At 46.3% G+C, this 17,412-nt stretch overlaps 1 protein-coding gene across 1 annotated transcript in view; it reads right to left on the bottom strand.

Annotated features, from left to right (window-relative positions):
* NECAP1 (NECAP endocytosis associated 1) overlaps window positions 1–17,412 on the bottom strand; it is a 161,283-nt gene that overhangs the window by 80,068 nt on the left and 63,803 nt on the right. Inside the window, exon 2 of the mRNA XM_086932943.1 lies at window positions 15,470–15,570. Coding sequence (XP_086789069.1) covers window positions 15,470–15,570 — 101 coding nt within the window. The remainder of the gene's footprint in view (window positions 1–15,469; window positions 15,571–17,412) is intronic.

The following is a 17,412-nucleotide window of genomic DNA, read 5'->3' as shown; positions in this document are numbered from 1 at the left end:
ATGTTCCTTGATGTTGAGATATTTGTGTGCGAGAACTCTCTGAACACTAGATTGCATAGGAAAAGCACGGCGGGCAATTCAGTGCTACATGCAGACAATAACCATCCTGCCCACCTGATCTGCAGCATCCCCTATGAGGAGATGTTGCGGATTAGGAGAATCTGTAGTATAGAAACAGATTGCCTTAAAGCACAGCAGGAATGTAGGACAAGATTTATCGAAAGAGGGTACAGCCCCAAGATCATTGATAGCGTGACCAGAAGGGCCAATGCGCAAAGCAGAGCTCAGGCATTGGTAACCAGAGAAAAAATCAGAGACATTCCCATTGACGAACAGCCCTTGAGACTCATTCTAACTTTTAGCGATCAGCACCAGGCTATTCGGAGAATTATTACCAGGAATTGGCCTCTGATTAAGAACGATCCAATTTTGGGGGAGAAACTTTCACGTTCCCCCAATTTAACTTTCAGAAAAGCCAACTCCATGAGTAACACCTTGGTTTGCAGTAGTCCTGAAATTAAATCTTCTACAGACTGGCTGACGAAAAGTAAGGGCTTTATTAAATGTGCTATGTGCAAAGCATGTAAGCAGGGCATCAATAAGACTGAATACTATAGCCCATTCCATAGTACACCTAGGAAAATAGATAAAAAACTTACATGCGAAACGGAATATGCAATTTATGTATTAGAGTGCCCCTGCGGATTAAAATATGTAGGGAGCACCAGACCTCAGTGTCACAAGAGAGTCCTTCAGCATTTACGGGCTATTAAAAATGGGGATGAATCATACCCCGTGGCTTGTCATTTTTCAGCAATTCATGCAAAAGATTCTGATCTGCTGAAATACTATATTGTTGATTGCATCCTACCCCTGAGGCGTGGTGGAGACAGAAATGCTAAATTAAGAAGATTGGAAACAAAATACATTCTTGAGATGGACACTAAGAGCCCTAATGGGTTAAATTCAACTGAAGATTTTTATACGTTTTTATAAATCTATATCTGAAGCTTAAGGTAGTTTAAAAGCTGTGTATATATTCTAGTGTCCTTCCATAATGAATAAGTCAATATTCCGCATGCAAAATGTATTTTAAGTATTTTATATTTCTTATTTATGTTTAAATTTCTTGGGTTTGGGTGGTGAATACACTGTTTTGATAGATTTTGAGTGGGTGGATGATTAGAAATATGCCCACTGGGGCTTTATTCAAGAGAAATCACTCATGTTCCTGCAGGGGCAGTGGCTAAATACAACCCTCCTCAAGTGCCAGTTACGGACGTGACTCATGTGTTCGAGTGAACTAGACCCATTATTAGTAGCAGCCGTGGAGGACTTTTGTAGCATAGATTTTATTTTAGAAAGTTCCTTTCATTATGGTGGTTTTTCAATAATGGGTTGGTTTTATCTGAAATAATTAATTTAATTATTTATTGATGTTTTTTATTCGATGTAGCAAATATTTATTGTAAATGTTTACTCTAATTGCGAATTTGCACATGATTCTGGCACGTCTTGCACTTTATCTTTATTGTATTTTACAGCAATATTTGCACTGGAGGGTAGCTTAATAGGCTAAAGCCAATTAATAATGTATTATACAGCTATAACTGCATTGAAGCAGGGACTGAGTCTTTCATCCATGTTTAGCACATTGGTAATTGAACTGTCACTTTAAAAAGTGTTGTTCTGCCCATGTGATGTGTCATGTGATCAAGGTCCGAGAGGGACCGAAACGCGTCACGGCGGTGGTGTTGGGCGAGTAATGACAATAAAGAATATTCAGCACGATATTGGGTCTGCATCGTCTCTTGGGATTCGAATCCTGTGTGCTAGAGGCGAAATCAGAAATATATATATATATATATATGTGTGTGTGTGTGTGAGGAAACAGGTGAGAGTATACGAGTAAATGTGGGTGGATGAATAAGCAGTTCAGCGAATGTGGATTAGAATGTGAATGCGAGTGGGAACACTTCATGGATGTGGGTGAATATAAGCAAGTAACTAAGTGTGTGAAGGTTGTAGCTTGGAGGCAGAAGGTGAACAAATTGGTGGAACTTGTGTTTCTAGAGCAAAAAAAAAACATGTGAGTTGGAAAAGCTATAATTTTGGTTAACGAGTGGCTGAAGGCAATTGCGCTAAATTGCATAAATGTATAGAAAGGAGAAAAACATGGTGTTAAGCTGACACTACACAATTCCTCACAAGAAAACAATACTCTAATAAAGAAAGACTTATTAAAACATTTTACTTCTACAACTTATTAGCCTACCTCTCGAGTAGAGAAAGAAATTAAATGTAAAAAATTAATTAAACTTAAAACACATTTACGAGTTTAAAGACAGACTAAACATGGGAGGGACAGGTCTACTGAAACTGAAATAAATGTAGTACTGGGGCAATGCCAGTCAGCCATTATCAGATTACACTGGAAAGGATGGACTCTACCTCAGCTCTAATGAAGTTTTTGATGCGAGACAGATAAAACTAATTCTGCTTCAGGCCACCTTTCAGAGAGGACCTAAACATACAACTGAATGTACCTAGCAGCACTAATCTTTCAGTCACTTACTAAATCAGCCTGCCAGCCATCAGAAGCAAATCTGTTACATTACTGACTCTTATTCAAGCCTAATGGCCATTTAGCCACAGCTTAATTTAAAGGACCATCCAGTGTAAAGAAGAAAAGTAGTTCTCTTTACCCAGCCGCGCACCTCTACTAATCACCAACTATATGCGATCTAGAATGTAGCTTTGTTTGATGCAGTCTATTTGGGTTTTTAGCAGTATATTGAAATTCACCGAATGGCCCATTTAACACCGAATGGAGGCACACAGAAGAACAAGTTACTTACCTTCTGTAACGCTTTTTCTGGTAATTACAGTATCTCCTGTGGATTCCTCACCTTTTGAATATCCCCTGGGCCAGCATTTGGCGGAAACTTTTTTCCTAGCTCTCCTCGCCGACGAGGTCGTCACAATGCCACGGCTCTGCTCGCGACTCCGCATGACGTCACCTGAGCCATAAGAGGGCCTCGTCGGCATGATGACGTCAGTTCCACCCTTTTTTTCCGTGCCTTCGAGGCGAACGGGTGGACCGACAACAGATTCAAAGTATACACAGAACACACTATTCATACAAATACACACAGTGTAAAATTAAAACGGAAAGACAAAGAATAAAAGCATTTCCTATAAACCCATGCAAAGGCAGATAGAAGAGAATGCAAAACAAACATGTTAAACAATGCCACTTTTAAGGTATACAAGGGTGGACATCGGGGAGGAGGGTGGGTATGTGACGAATCCACAGGCAGATACTGTGTTCACCAGAAAAAACGTTACTGAAGGTAAGTAACTTGTTCTTCTGATGGATACATCCACCTGTGGATTCCTCACCTTTTGAATAGAATCCCAAAGCAGTCCCACTCCTGGAGGAGGGTGTCCACCCTTCTATACCAAAAACTCCCGCAGGACAGCGCGTGCCAAGTGGCCATCCCTCCTCCCTTTGGAATCCAAGAAATAATGCTTTACGAAAGTGTGGAGGTAGGTCAAAGTTGCAGCCTTAGAAATATCCACTACAGAAACACCTCTGGCCAAAGCAGAAGTGAATGACTTGGCTCCGGTGGACTGAGCTCGAATACCTTCAGGCGGCTCCTTACCAGCCAGGGCGTAGCAGATCTTGATGCACATGATGATCTATCTGGATAGAGTGCGCTTGTGCACAGCCTTGCCCTTCATGCGTCCAACATAGCCCACAAAGAGCGGATCGTCCTATCGCAAGCCTTTAGCCCTATCCCAATAAAACCTAACCGCTCTTTTAGGATCCAGGTGGTGTAGTCTCTCCTCCTCCTTGGAAGGGTGAGGGGGGGGGGGAAGATAAGATGCCGGAAGGGTAATGGACTGCCCTAGATGGAAGGGAATAACCACCTTGGGTAGAAAAGCGGCCCTGGTCCTGAGGACTATCCTCAAGCTCACTTACCCTCCTGGCTAAGGTAGAAAGACCGTTTTGAAAGACAGGAGTCTCAAAGGACAACTATGTAAAGGTTCAAACAGAGAACCTATCTAGAAGGTCAAAACAAGATTTAAACCCCATTAAGGCATAATAAAGGGAGTAGGTGGAAACCTATTGGTAAGGCCCTTAATAAATCTTAAAACAATAGGAGATTTAAACAGACGGCTGATCCGGCAAACAAAAACGCTGATAAAGCAGACAAATAACCCTTTACAGTGGCCACAGCGCAACCACAGGACAACCCTGCTGGGTCAAGAACAGTGAAAACTGAAGAATATATGGCAAGTGGGCCTTTAATGGATCAATGGACTTCTCTTCACACCATTTGATGAATCTAGACCTCCTGGAGGAGTAAACAGACTTGGTGGAGTGTCACCTGGACGATAAAATAACATCTTCCACATCCTGCGGGAGAGAGAAAGAATTCAGGTTGCCCCGTTCCATCTCCAGGCATGAAGGTGCAGGCTCTGGAGGTTGGAAGGGGGGGGGGGGGGGGGGGCGGGGGGAGGGCAGAGGGGGGTGTAAAACCTGCCCCTGCGACTGCGAGAGGAGGTCTACCCTCAGAGGGAGACTGAGTGGAGGGTTCAATGAAAGGTGAATTTCTTGGCCAATCTGGGGCGATCAATATAACTTGGGCCCGGCCAAATCTTCCTGAGAAGCTGAGGAATCAAGGGTATTGAGAGGGGGGAGAACTCATACAGAAGCTCTGAGCCCCAATCTAACTGAAAAACATCCCCCATTGCTCCCTGCATCGGAAACTGGAGACTACAGAATGACAGGCAGTGCGCGTTCAAGAGTGGCAAATAGGTCCACCCGAGAAGTTCCCCACATCTGGAAGATGCGATGAACAACCTCTGGATGAAGCCTCCACTCGTGATCAGCCGAAAACCGTTCACTAAGGCGGACGTTCATGCACCCAAGCCAGATGATTCGCTATCACACAAATCTGGTGGTCCTGGGCCCAGGACCAGAGTCGTAGAGCCTCTCTGCAGAGACAATACGACCCTACTACTCCCTGCTAGTTGATGTACCACATTGCGGTAGTGTTGTCCGTCAGGACCTGAACAGACTGACTGCAAAGGGAGGGAGGGAAGAAAGGCCTTGAGTGCTGCCTGCAATTCGAAAAGATCGATATGAAGCAATCTTTCCTCTGGAGACCAAAGACCCTTGATCTCCAGGTCCCCCAGATGAGCACCCCAGCATAGGGTGGAGGCATCTGTTATCACCGTGGCCACCAATGGAGGAAGATGAAATGGCTTTCCTAGTGACAGGTTCCCTTCAACGCTCCACCAAGTTAGGCCCGCTGCAGTGTCTCTGGAGATCCTGACCGTCTCCCTGAGATCGCTGTTGTGGTGAAACCACTGCCTACGGAGGTACCACAGTAGTGCCCACATGTACCAGCGTGCATGGTTGACCAACAGAATGCAGGAAGCGAACAGACCGCATAGACAAAGGACCTTCAAGACTGGAACCACAGCTCCATTGTGAAACAAAGGGATCATTTCCTGAATGTCGAGAATCCTTTGTGGAGGTGGAAAAGCTCGACACACAGTAGTATCCAGTACCGCCTTAATTAACAGGTTGCGCTGGGACGGCACAAGGTGAGATTTGGGCACATTTATTGAAAAACCTAAGTTGAACAGCTGAGCCGTTACTCGCAGATGATGAAGCACCATCTCCTGCAACTCAGCTTTGAGCAGCCAGTTGTCCAGATTGGGGAAAACTGGAATCCTGACCTCCTGAGATGAGCTGCCACCACTGCCATCACCTTTGTGAAGACTTGAGGTGCAGTAGTAAGACCAAACGTGAGGACCGCAAACTGGTAGTGCTGTGACCCTACCGTGAAACGGAGATACTTCCTGTGCGACTTCAGGATGGGGATGTGAAAATACGCATCCTGCAAACCAATCAACACCATCCAGTCCTCTTGCTGCAGCGCCTAAAGAACCTGAGCAAGGGTCAGCATCTTTAATTTCTCCAGTTTGAGGTAAAAATTCAAGACCCTGAGGTCCAGGATTGGTTGTAACCTGCCATCCTTTTGGGGATCAGGAAATACCGGGAGTAGCATCCCTGGCCCCTTTCCTGCTCCGGGACTACCTCTAGCTCACCCTTTTGCATTAAGGAAAGGACCTCCTTCTGGAGAAGGAGTAAATGATCCTCCGAACAGAATCCTTGGCAAGGTGGGTAAGGAGAAGGGAATTCCCGGAAGGGAAGGGCGTACCCATTATCTACAAGATTCTAAACCCAAAGGTCCGTAGTGACCGATTTCCAATCCTGTAGAAAATGGGACAGCCGACCCCCCACAGGACCCGCATGCTCCAGGATGGGGATCTAGGGCTGCTTTCCTGCGTTACTAGGGGGAGTAGGAGAGGTAGAGGAGGGGAAGTGACGGGTTGACCCTCTCGGGTGACCCCTGTTTTTCCCTCTGTAGGATTTGTAAAGAGGGTTTTGTTGCTGTTGTTGCGGAGGCTGTCACAGGCTACGAAAGGAAGACCTTCCAAATCCTTGATAGCTTCTATAACCAAACCCCCTTGACTGAATTTGCAACCCTAAGGGCTTTGCCGTGGCCTTGCTGTCCTTGAATCTCTGAAGTGCAGAATCAGCCTTCTCTCCGAACAGCTTTGATCCATCAAACAGAAGATCGAGGAGGGTAGCTGCACATCTGGAGAAAACCCAGAAGAACTGAGCCAAGCCGGTCTCCTGGTAACGAAGGAGGAGCTCATTACCCTAGCCACCGAATCAGCTGTGTCCAGACCAGACTGAATAACTTAACGAGCTGCAGCCTGTGCGTCTGTCAGAACCTTCGTAAAATTACCACGTTCCTCCTCAGGAAGCATGGGTGCTAATTGTTTAGCAGAATTCATCAGGGCGTGTATATATCTCCCCAGCAAACAGGTAGCATTGGTAGACTTTAATGCCATGCAAGAGGAAGAAAATACTTTCTTGGCCGATTGCTCCAACTTTAGAGTCCCTGTCGGCAGGAACCTGAGGAAATGCGCCTATAGACTGGTTAGAACAGGACGACTACACCACTAAGCTTTCAGGGGACGGATGAGCTGAAAGGAAGGCAGGGTCTCCTGGAGCAGATCTGTATCTCCTTGCCACCAACCTCAAAACAGCAGGAGCAGATAGAGGTTTACGCCACACTCAAGAATAGGCTAAGTTAAAGCCTCATTAAACGGCAACAGCGGTTCAATTATAGAAGATGGGGAATGTAAAACCTCCGAGTAAATTTGGTTTGTACTCTGCTATAGGCAACTTCAAGTCTAAAAGCTCCGCTGCCTTTCTAATGACTGTATGATAGGGAGCCACCTCTTGAGATGGTGAGGTTCTTGAGGAAGTCCCAATCTTGGGTGGTATCCAGGCCACTAACCTCTTGAAAACCCTCAAATTCGTCAACAGACTCCTCGATTTCGCCTTCTTCAACCTCCTCTCTTCGAAACTGTTCTTCCTCCAACAGCCTCTGTGTATCTCTTCTTGAACGCAACTTCGGTTACAGTGTCGGCGGCACAGATAGCTTCAAAGCAGCCGACGAAAAAGGGTCCGATGCAGGAATCGCTGCCGCACGAAGTCAAGAGGAAGGGCCACCAGATGGCGCCAGGGACTGAGTATATGGCGTCAAAAACTGCCAAAACGGCACCGTCTGCAAAAAAAGGCACGAAGGGTGCCTGGGCATACGGTTTAGGAAAGCCCAAATTGAAGTCAAGCGGACCCACGGGACCTGAAGGTGCTCCGGAGGGGAAGGCCGCCTTGAGAAACACGCCACACATAGCATTGACGAATTGTAAGGGATCCGACCCTGGTCCAGGAATCGGAGGATACGGAGCCAAGTCAGGATCCACACGAGGAACAGCCGGTACCGGAACAGCCGGATCTACAGGCGTAGCCACATGCACAATCTCATGCACAGGAGAAGGTTGGTCCTGAACCGGTACGTCTTCCGAGCTGGAGAGCCCCTCTGCGTCGGCGACCATTCCTGGGTACCTTAAAGGTGAAGGAGAATGAACCTGAGTTGCCTGAGGAGATGACGAAGGCAATTGAGACACAAAGTCCTTTTCACGACGTCGAGGTGCCGGACAAGGTGACCTCGTAGCCTTTCCCTTCGACGAACGACGCAGAGAGCCATGCCTCCTCTTCTTTTTATGCTTCCTCGACTTTGAAGCGTGCAAGGTCGAAGACTTCGACTTGGACCTTTTCCGACCCCTCTTCTCCTTCCTTACTTTTGCCATGAAGAGCTTGGCCTCACGCTCTTTCAAGGCCTACGGGTTCATCTTGCGACAGCATGAGCAGCCCTCTACATTGTGGTCTGATGACAAACACCACAAAAAGTCCTCATGGGGGTCAGTGATTGACATATGACCCCGCAATCTACAGGGCTTGAATCCTGACTTCTCGATGTCACTATCGTGCAGCTACAGTTAAACCTGGAGAAATTACTAAGTAACTCGAAACCAGAATGGAGAGTCCCAGAAATCCATTACGAGTCTACGCGCGGAAAAAAGGGAACTGACATGCCGACCAGGCCCTCTTATGGCTCTAGTGACGTCATGGGGAGTTGCGAACGGAGCCGTGGCATTGTGACGACCGTGTCGGTGAGGAGAGCTAGGAAAAAAAAGTTTACTCAGAATGCTGGTTCAGGGGATATTCAAAAGGTGAGGAATCCACAGACAGATGTAGCCATCAGAATGTTTAATATACCGTACCCCGGCTGCATGTTTCCATTCTCACAGACAAAACAGCTTAATTTTCAAATAATGGTAATTCTGAATAGCTCTTACAGTGCCTCCAATAATGGACAGACCCACTAAATTGACAAGGACTTCAATTTAAATGGATCCAGACCCATAGGTCTGGAACCTTTCCAGTAACAAAATATTTTCCTAGATCACTTGATTTCTTACTATGAGAATCCATGATCTCATCCTCATCTGAGAAACAACCTAAGTAAAGGGTAGGCCATTCCTTTTGTCACCATTATAGATCTGCCATTGCTATAACATTATTCACTCTCCTGTCGGGGAGAGGTCTCAATGTGAGCGAGATAGCTATGCCAACTGTAGAAACCGAGGAAGGAATTATATCTTCTTTCTGTACTTTTGAAATATCCTCCGCCATCAATCACAGCCAGGCTTCCTCCAATGTGGAGTTAAACATTTGCATGACACAGGAAAGCAGCCTCAAATCCTCTGCAGGCATGCCTGGTAGTACGCAGGCATCGCCTTTTGCAATGACAACTGAAAAGTTAGGCTATAACTGATCCCATGCTCAAAGTAGGGAGAAGTCCAACCTTCTATCTGCTGCAGAAAGAAATAGGATAGCAAGAACTATCTGCTGCCTCAGTCCACACAGCAGGAGTGCAACATCTTCATGCACAGTAGTGATACCATACCAGTTGAGGTGTGGAGAAGAGGTTGAAGGAAATCTGTATTGATAGATTTTTACCCGACCCAGGTGTATTTGTGCTGTCCTTTATTATATTATACAAAGAAGTGATAGATGGAATGCTTGAATTAAACTCCCTCAGCCACTAGCAATGACTCGCGCGGCATCACAATCCACAGTTATTTTGCACACCAAGTCACCTCAGTTTGAACCTAGCTATATGCAAATCAGTCTTGACCTTGCTCCATTCGGAACGGTCCAGCCCGAACTGCCAATCCAGGGCGACAAATTAAAGTTTACAAAAAGATGGATGGAATGATTTGTATACTTATTGTGTCCCCTAAGTGGGATGGGTATGCCTAGACTTCTCCTGTGCACATTGTCCCTGGAGCCACGCTGTTAGAACTGGCTATTCCTGGTTGGCTAAGGCTGACGCCAAAGCTAGGCAGAAACCACCCTTCTAATCAGGGCAGGGGAGTCACACGCCAAGATAACCCCTGCTCACCCCCTTGGTACCTTGGCACGAGCAGACAGGCTTATCCCGGAGGCAATGTGTAAAGCATTTGCGCAAGCACACACCAGCAACAACATCCTAGGCACACCACAAAAGGAACTCCACACAAGGTTATATAAAAATAACTTCTGTATTGTCAAAACACATCAGATAGAAATCACACATGTACATTGTGCCAACTGGCACGGGCAATATTCACAAGGGATTATTTACACCAGGACAGGGCCACATGGGCCACTGTCAGAATCAGCACTTAGTAGAAATTAGAATATAGGATATAAAATCACTGTAGCACAAATTAGCAAATATAGCACACAACCAGTAACCACTGGTAACAGGTAAGTACCACCTACGCAACCCTAACCACCTTAGGAGAATGTCACGCAGGGAACCAGGACCTCACTAGGACCACCTGTACTAGAAGAACAACCACCTAAGTATCACAATACAATTAGGGGTATAAGCAAGAACACATTACACATGATGCATCACAACATTCAGAGGTGTAGGGAAGGAAAACACAAGGTGCATAAAACATACATTCAGCTGTGTAACAACAAGGCACATGATGCATCAAAAACACATTCAGAGGTGCAGGAAAGGAAAACACCTGATGCATAAACCAACACAATCAGAGGTGTAAAATCGAGGAAGACACAGGATGCCTAAAAACATTCAGAGGTGCCAGAAAATAACTCAATAGTGCAAAAACACATGATGCCCAAAAACATTCAGAGGTGTAAGATCAAGGTGCGTAATCATATTAAATGCATTACATTTCCTAGCACCACATCACATTGCGCAAAACTCACATTAGGCAATTACCATCACATAGATAATCACAATGCGCCTAAATAAAATAACATACCAGCCCCATCTAATAAAGGGACTAAAGAGCCCTGTATCCAGAATGTCAGGGCGCGCTGCCAATGCAGCACCAGTCAGGGGTGCGCCACCGGCGCAAAACCTAAACGTTGCAGGTGCCCACTACTTGCTGGGCACCTGGGAACAATCACAAGACCTAAAGGGTGCAGCTGCCCACTAATTGCTGGGCAGCTGGGAAACAACAAAACTGCGACAGGGCCCTCACTGACCCTAGCACCAAGCTGTGCCGCAGGGGGTGGAGCCGCACAGGCTCTGAAGAAAATAACTCTGCTCCTAAACTAATTGTGCGCAACCTGGGGTATCATGGACCCCCCCCACTGGGCCCTTTCAACAAATATGGCCCTTTCAGAGCCACACAGGCTCTCGAGACAAATAAATGTGTCCCCAAAACTGGAGCTCTCCGGCTCTGAATTCACCTATGCCCCGGAGCTCACTGGCTCTTTAAGTAATCAACAGATGCTCCCATCGTAGGAGCCACGGGGCTCTCGCTCTGCAAAATTGGTGGGGCGGCCCACTGCCATCCAGGGCCGCCCTGACTCAGCACCCTCCACGGCTGCCGAACACATACCCTGCTCCCACGAGGAGCACGGGAATGCATCCCGGCCCCAACTCACCAGGCTTCGGGGGACTTGTCGAGCCACCGCCGCTGGACTTCTCTGCCGGGTCTCCCTCCAGGACACGGGAGCTCCGCAACGCCTCGCCTCCTCTCTTCTGGCGTCTCAGCCGGCATTCTGGATTCACCCGGGCCGCTTCCTGGGACCCGGGGCTCTCTGCCGCCACCGCAGGGCTCTCTCCTCACAAGAGCCCCGCCCTTGCAAAAATGCCCGGCTTCACCCGGTCCCCCATCTCGGGACCGGGACTTTGAACAATGTAGCCTGAGAGGCTCTCCACGACCGCTTCCTGCTTCCGGTCCAGCCGCGGCCCCACCCCCGTCACAGGCAAGCTGGCCTGGCTTCCGGCAGCGGCATATCTCGGCAGGCATCAAAGAGGGGGAAAGGCTCCCTCCTTACATAAAAATAAACAGCGAGGTGGCATCCCCGCACAGGGAAATAAATGTGGCAAGACGCAGGGTGGGCACCTGCACCCCCGGGTAGTTAAATAAGAGGGGTGGCACCCTCCAGGCACACGATGCAGCCCAGCGCTGCAAAGCTGAAAAATAAAGCGCCTCCATGAAAAATCCAGCGCTTACCAGCCCATCATTTCAGATGCACAGCACACAGGGTTCCAGGGAAAGGGGCAGCGCATAAAAGTCCCCAAAGAAGGACACAAAGCCCCCCCAAAGGTTGCAGGGAATCCATCAAGCCTCCAGGGGCAGCCAAGGGCTGGGCAGGGCCTAAGGAGGCAAGCCTTCCCCTGGGCCCCAGCAGCAGCACGCCCCTGGCAGATTCGAGTAGTCAAAAACAATAACATTTTGGAAGGGGACACAGCCCCTTTTTATACAGTGAATTCCTTGGTCTAGCAGGGTGCAGGAAATGTGAGAACCAGCTAGAACTGGTTATAGTAAATTCCTTTCATTCGCCAGGCTAGGGACATCAGACGCACCCCAGGGGGGTGGAGCCAGCATTGTGTGGGGAAAACCCAGCCTCATTCAGGACCCTCAAACCAGACGGTCAATCCACAAGCATGCCCAGGCTCACTCCTCCCCTCACATCAGCATGCTAAACACTCCATTCACCACCGGGGCAGACCCTCCCAGACTCTTGGAGGCAGGCTCACCAGCCACCCTCAGCCAATCACACGCCAGACACAAATTACACAAATATGCCAACTTCTAGAAGTGGCACTTCTACACTAGAGACAATCATGCCGCATATACCATTGAGAAGCATTCAATCTCACGAGTTTGCACATACCAAACTCGACCCTGCACCCCCCACATATCAGGAACTACCATGGGCATACATATTCCCCATTTTTTCCTATGGGAGGGCAGGTCACTCATCACACATACACAGAGAGCTCACGCACTTTACACTGTACCACAGTGAAAAAGTGCGCAGAGGCCTAAAATCATCACCACCAGGTTCCAGAAACAGGCTAGGAAAAAGCAAAAAGTCTTGGGGTGAACTTGCCAAAAGGGCCGGGTCCAACACACGCTATATCCGACTGATGAGAACACAAGGGTGAAACTGGTCCTGGATTGCTGGTGTTCCAGTTTAGGGAGGACCAAGCTTGGCAGGTCAGGCTGGACTGTTCCCATTGCAGCTGGGTCAAGACAGTTTGCACATTGCTGGGTCCAAACTAAGGTGGCATGGTGAGCATAATAACAATGGATTGAAATGCGGCCAGAGTAATTACCAGTGGCAGATATTAATTCAAGCATTCCACCCATTGCTTGTTTGTGTCCTTTCTTAAACGATACTGAAAGAATGTGTTTACAAGGTTTATTTCTCCCCAACAGCATGCACCCATGATTAGGAGGGTGTCGGAAGGGAAAAGGAAAACAAGCATTGGCATAGTCGATAGGTCTCGCTTTTGGGACCTTATAAGTATTTAGTTATGCAGCACAATATCCTTGGTGAAACAACATCAACCGTTGCATGGCTAAACACTTATAAGGTCCCAAAGGCGAGACCTATCGGCTGGACTAAAATCATTACCAGTTCACTTCAACAAGGCTGCATCCCAGACTCACTCAAAGTCCGACAGGTTTCACCCATCCTAAAGAAACCAACAGCTGACCCTACGGACCTGAACAACTATCGTCCTATATCCAATATTCCTACCGTGGCCAAATTACTTGAGAAATGTGTACACCACCAACTGACTAAACATATTGACCCCTTTGACCTTATTAACAAGGACCAATCAGGCTTTAGAGCTGGTCACAGCACTGAATTAGCCATGACACGTTATTGCGCTACAAATCCTTGACCAGAACGGATCATGTCTACTCATCCTACTAGACCTATCCTCAGCCTTTGATACGGTCAAACACGAGAATCTGATAGATCTTCTGAAACATAAAATGGCTCTATCAGGGTCAGTGTTAAACTGGTTTACCTCTTTTCTCCATAACCGAACACAAAAATTCAAGGTCAACAACACGCTTTCCAAACCTGCACCAGTAACGCTGGGAGTTCGCAAGGGTCCTCATTATCCCCGACACGGTTTAACCTTTTCATGGAACCACTCACGGATATTCTACATTTGTCTAACGTGCAATATCATATGTACGCGGACAATACACAACTTTATCTTAAGATCAACACCCTAAAAGACATTAAATTGCTTAACTCAACGCTCAGAAACACCCAGACCTGGGTGGCAGCAGAAAACTATCTCAAACTAAACGCCCTAAAAAACGAATTCCTCCTTATAGCACCACCCACCAAAGTCCCCATAATGCAAGACTTGATCAATCATCTTACTGCACTCAACGTTCAACGAATCATTGAGGACTCAGCGAAATCGCTGAGAATAAATCTTGACAGCAACCTCACGAGGCAGAAACACATTCGCAATGCCACAAAGGGAGCAAACTTCCAGATAAACACACTGAGGAAGCTGAAACCCTTCCTGCCAGCCAATGACTTCAAGCTGGCAGTACAAGCTCTAGTTATTCCTCGGGTGGAGTACGGAAGTGTCCCTCTGTGTGGCCTTCCAAAAGCTACAACAGCTACCCTAAGAGCCTCAATAAATGCTGCAGCAAGACTCATCACCGGCTCAAAAAGAAGTTCCCACATATCGCCAGACTTAAAATCCCTGAACTGGCTACCTCTTGAAGCCAGAATTCATCTAAAAATAGCGTGCATGACGCATAAAGCCTTACATCAAAATGCACCCAGCTCAAGGAGTGCGGAACACCTACTACTGAAACCTCAAAGGTTCAACAAGAAGAAAACATACAAATGTACCTTCCCACTTATATAAGACAAGACGCGCATGAGTAAAAGTAAACATATAGCGAAAAGAAAAGCCCACTTACATAAAACAAGACGCGCGGCCAGTTTGTGCCAGTCAGTGCAAGGAAGGTTGTAGGTGAAAGTTAACGGAAAAGCTGTAGCAGCCAGACCAGGAGTTTTGTCCGAGCGCGTAAAAAAGAAATAAAAAAAGCACACGAGTCGTGCACGAGGCGGCGGCAAAAGTGATTGTGCGCGAGAGAGGAAAGCCAGATGGCGCCTCCGCTCGTGCCTGTGCGCGTAACCGCACGCTCCATGCCACCAAAAAAGCTGTGGTTGGACTTTTAAAAGCCCACTCACTAAATGTCTTGCCAGAGCAGCGGGCTCAGGCAAGACCTAAAGAGGGAGCGAGAGAGATATTCAAAACAGACTTCAGATCAGTCCATTGACATCCTAAAATTCCACTGACTATAGCTCTTGCTAGGACACCTCAATACTTTGCCAAACAGTAAAACATTTTTTCCCAGTTTACAAAACAATTTTAAGCACGACAACTCGAACCTGGTAAATTGTCGAGTACTGGGGTGCATTCTGATCCTTCAAGATTACAGCTCATGGAATATAACTTCTGTGCCCTTCATATCATCATCTTATGTACCCGTTAAGTCAATTACTCTTCCTACCTCCAAACTCAAGCATGCTATAAAACCAATGAAGCCCTTGATCAATCTTACACCACTATCACCTACCACTTAATAATCCCATAAACCATTTTTTTCTGATCCCTACCCACACTGCTTCCCTTTCAGCATCTAAATCTCTACCTACCGGACACCTTGTCATCCAGCTTGATAAAGGCCATCTTCCCCTTGGAGGTGACGCGAAGACGACCTGTCCAGTCTGGTGCATCCAGCTTCCAATCTGAGGCCCTGTCCAAGAAAAACAGAGTATGACTGAGTTACACTGGGAAGAGTATCAATGCTTACATGGCAGGGCAAATAATCATCAGTAATTGACAAACGTGAAAGAAGTGCATTAGCACAATCACAGTAAGACTTTTGCACTGCAAGTCAATCAAACTGCTCCTCCTGCTTAACAGACCATGGCAGCTCAGCAACTACAGACCAAGAAGAAACGTTCCCTGAAGAACATACAATGAAGGATACAGTGCTCTGAACACCACAGCTATTTTTAATATGGAAGTCCATACAACATGAAAAGAATCCAGTTAACTAACTTTTAGAAACATAAGTAATGCAGGAACCCTCCAATACATCATCAGATTTTTGGAAAAACCCAAAATTGTATTCCAAAAAGAAAGCAATCCAGTATGAGAAACTGCATTTCAGGTCATGGCAGTATTTTTGTGAACTGCAAGTTTAGAGTAAGAAAGAAAACTGTTCCTACTACAAGATGTATTTTGCACAGCACCACAATACATGGAGCACAACCAAAAAAACTTTTGAAGCACAAAGCTGCATTTGGGTCGAGAGCATAAAGCACTTTTTGGAAACAACGCTACTGTTAATGGGTGTGTATAAAAAACTGAAAAAACAGAATTCTGGGAAAAAACTAAAATTGTTTCTATTGAGAGATTGAATTGCAAAGAAGCAGATTCTGAAATTGTTGAAGGGCTACTCATGCCAGATGTTAGAAGATTGACTCTTGGAGTAAATCAAAAATGCAAATATAGGAAAATCAAGAGTCCCAGCGTGATCAATAGTGATATGTGCGAGAGGGAGAGAGAGAGAAGCTCTCATAACAATAGTACAAAGCCCTGTGTTTTAGTTGGAGAAAAAGAACCTACAACAAGTAATATTCTGAGAATTATCATGTGAGCTATTACGGACATTTACTCTAAGGTATTGTCAATTTGGTATGGTTTTATTATAGCTACTTTAATATAAAATTGTAAGAAAACAAAGTTCAACATGCCTGTCACTACAATTTGGAGAAGTAGTAGATTCGAGGCATTTCAGCAGATAGAAGGGGGCGGACTGGATGGACATCAGCGGCCAATGATTAGTGAGCTAGATACTCTGGTAAAATAATGAATTTTCACATTAGGACAGCCCCCACACAAATTTATTAAGGGAAGAACGGTTATACTAAAAACAAAGCAGCTTCTTAAACTGTTGAGCACACTACAAAATCCCACACTAAATGAGCAGACTTTCTATCAGGCTCTAAGCCCTTTTGTGGAGTAATGGGGCCCACAGGGTCGCCTTAGTAAATTGATGTAAATCCACCCTTAATAGTGGCCGTATCAGGTAATGCGTTAGGTCGCATTAGATCGCCTTAGCTCATCTAATTGTGATATACAACTGGTATCTTCTTAGTCATGCAGCATATACAGCAGATCTTTTGGTGGGATTAGTTCTCTCCGCCGTCTTCATAGTGGGAAACCTACCAAGCTCACCCATACAGCCTTCAGGTTCAGGCATGACTCTCTTAGGGGAGTTGTATGGCTGGATTGGTTGACTTGAGTCCTTTGCTGCAGCACTGCAAAGCTCCACATAATAGGGTACAGTGGGATAAAGCTCTCTAAAGTTGGGGTGTGATGGGCCAGAACTGCATTTGCATTCTCTTGTTGGCTGACTTAGTAAGTACAGGAGTCAAATCTATTGGTGTCTGCAGTTGAGAAGTGATTTACAATCATCCACATGTCAAACAGCATTCTGTCAGAAGGCGGGAGGTCAAGCTCTCAATGAGAGCATTTGGTGACTAACATTTTGTGTATGTACAGAAGAATACCCAAAGTGATATTTCCA

The sequence above is a fragment of the Lissotriton vulgaris genome, chromosome 7 (assembly GCF_964263255.1).
Source record: "Lissotriton vulgaris chromosome 7, aLisVul1.2, whole genome shotgun sequence".
NCBI lineage: Eukaryota > Metazoa > Chordata > Amphibia > Caudata > Salamandridae > Lissotriton > Lissotriton vulgaris.
Note: the sequence above shows the minus strand (reverse complement) of the source record. Positions and strands in the feature narration are given on the sequence as shown.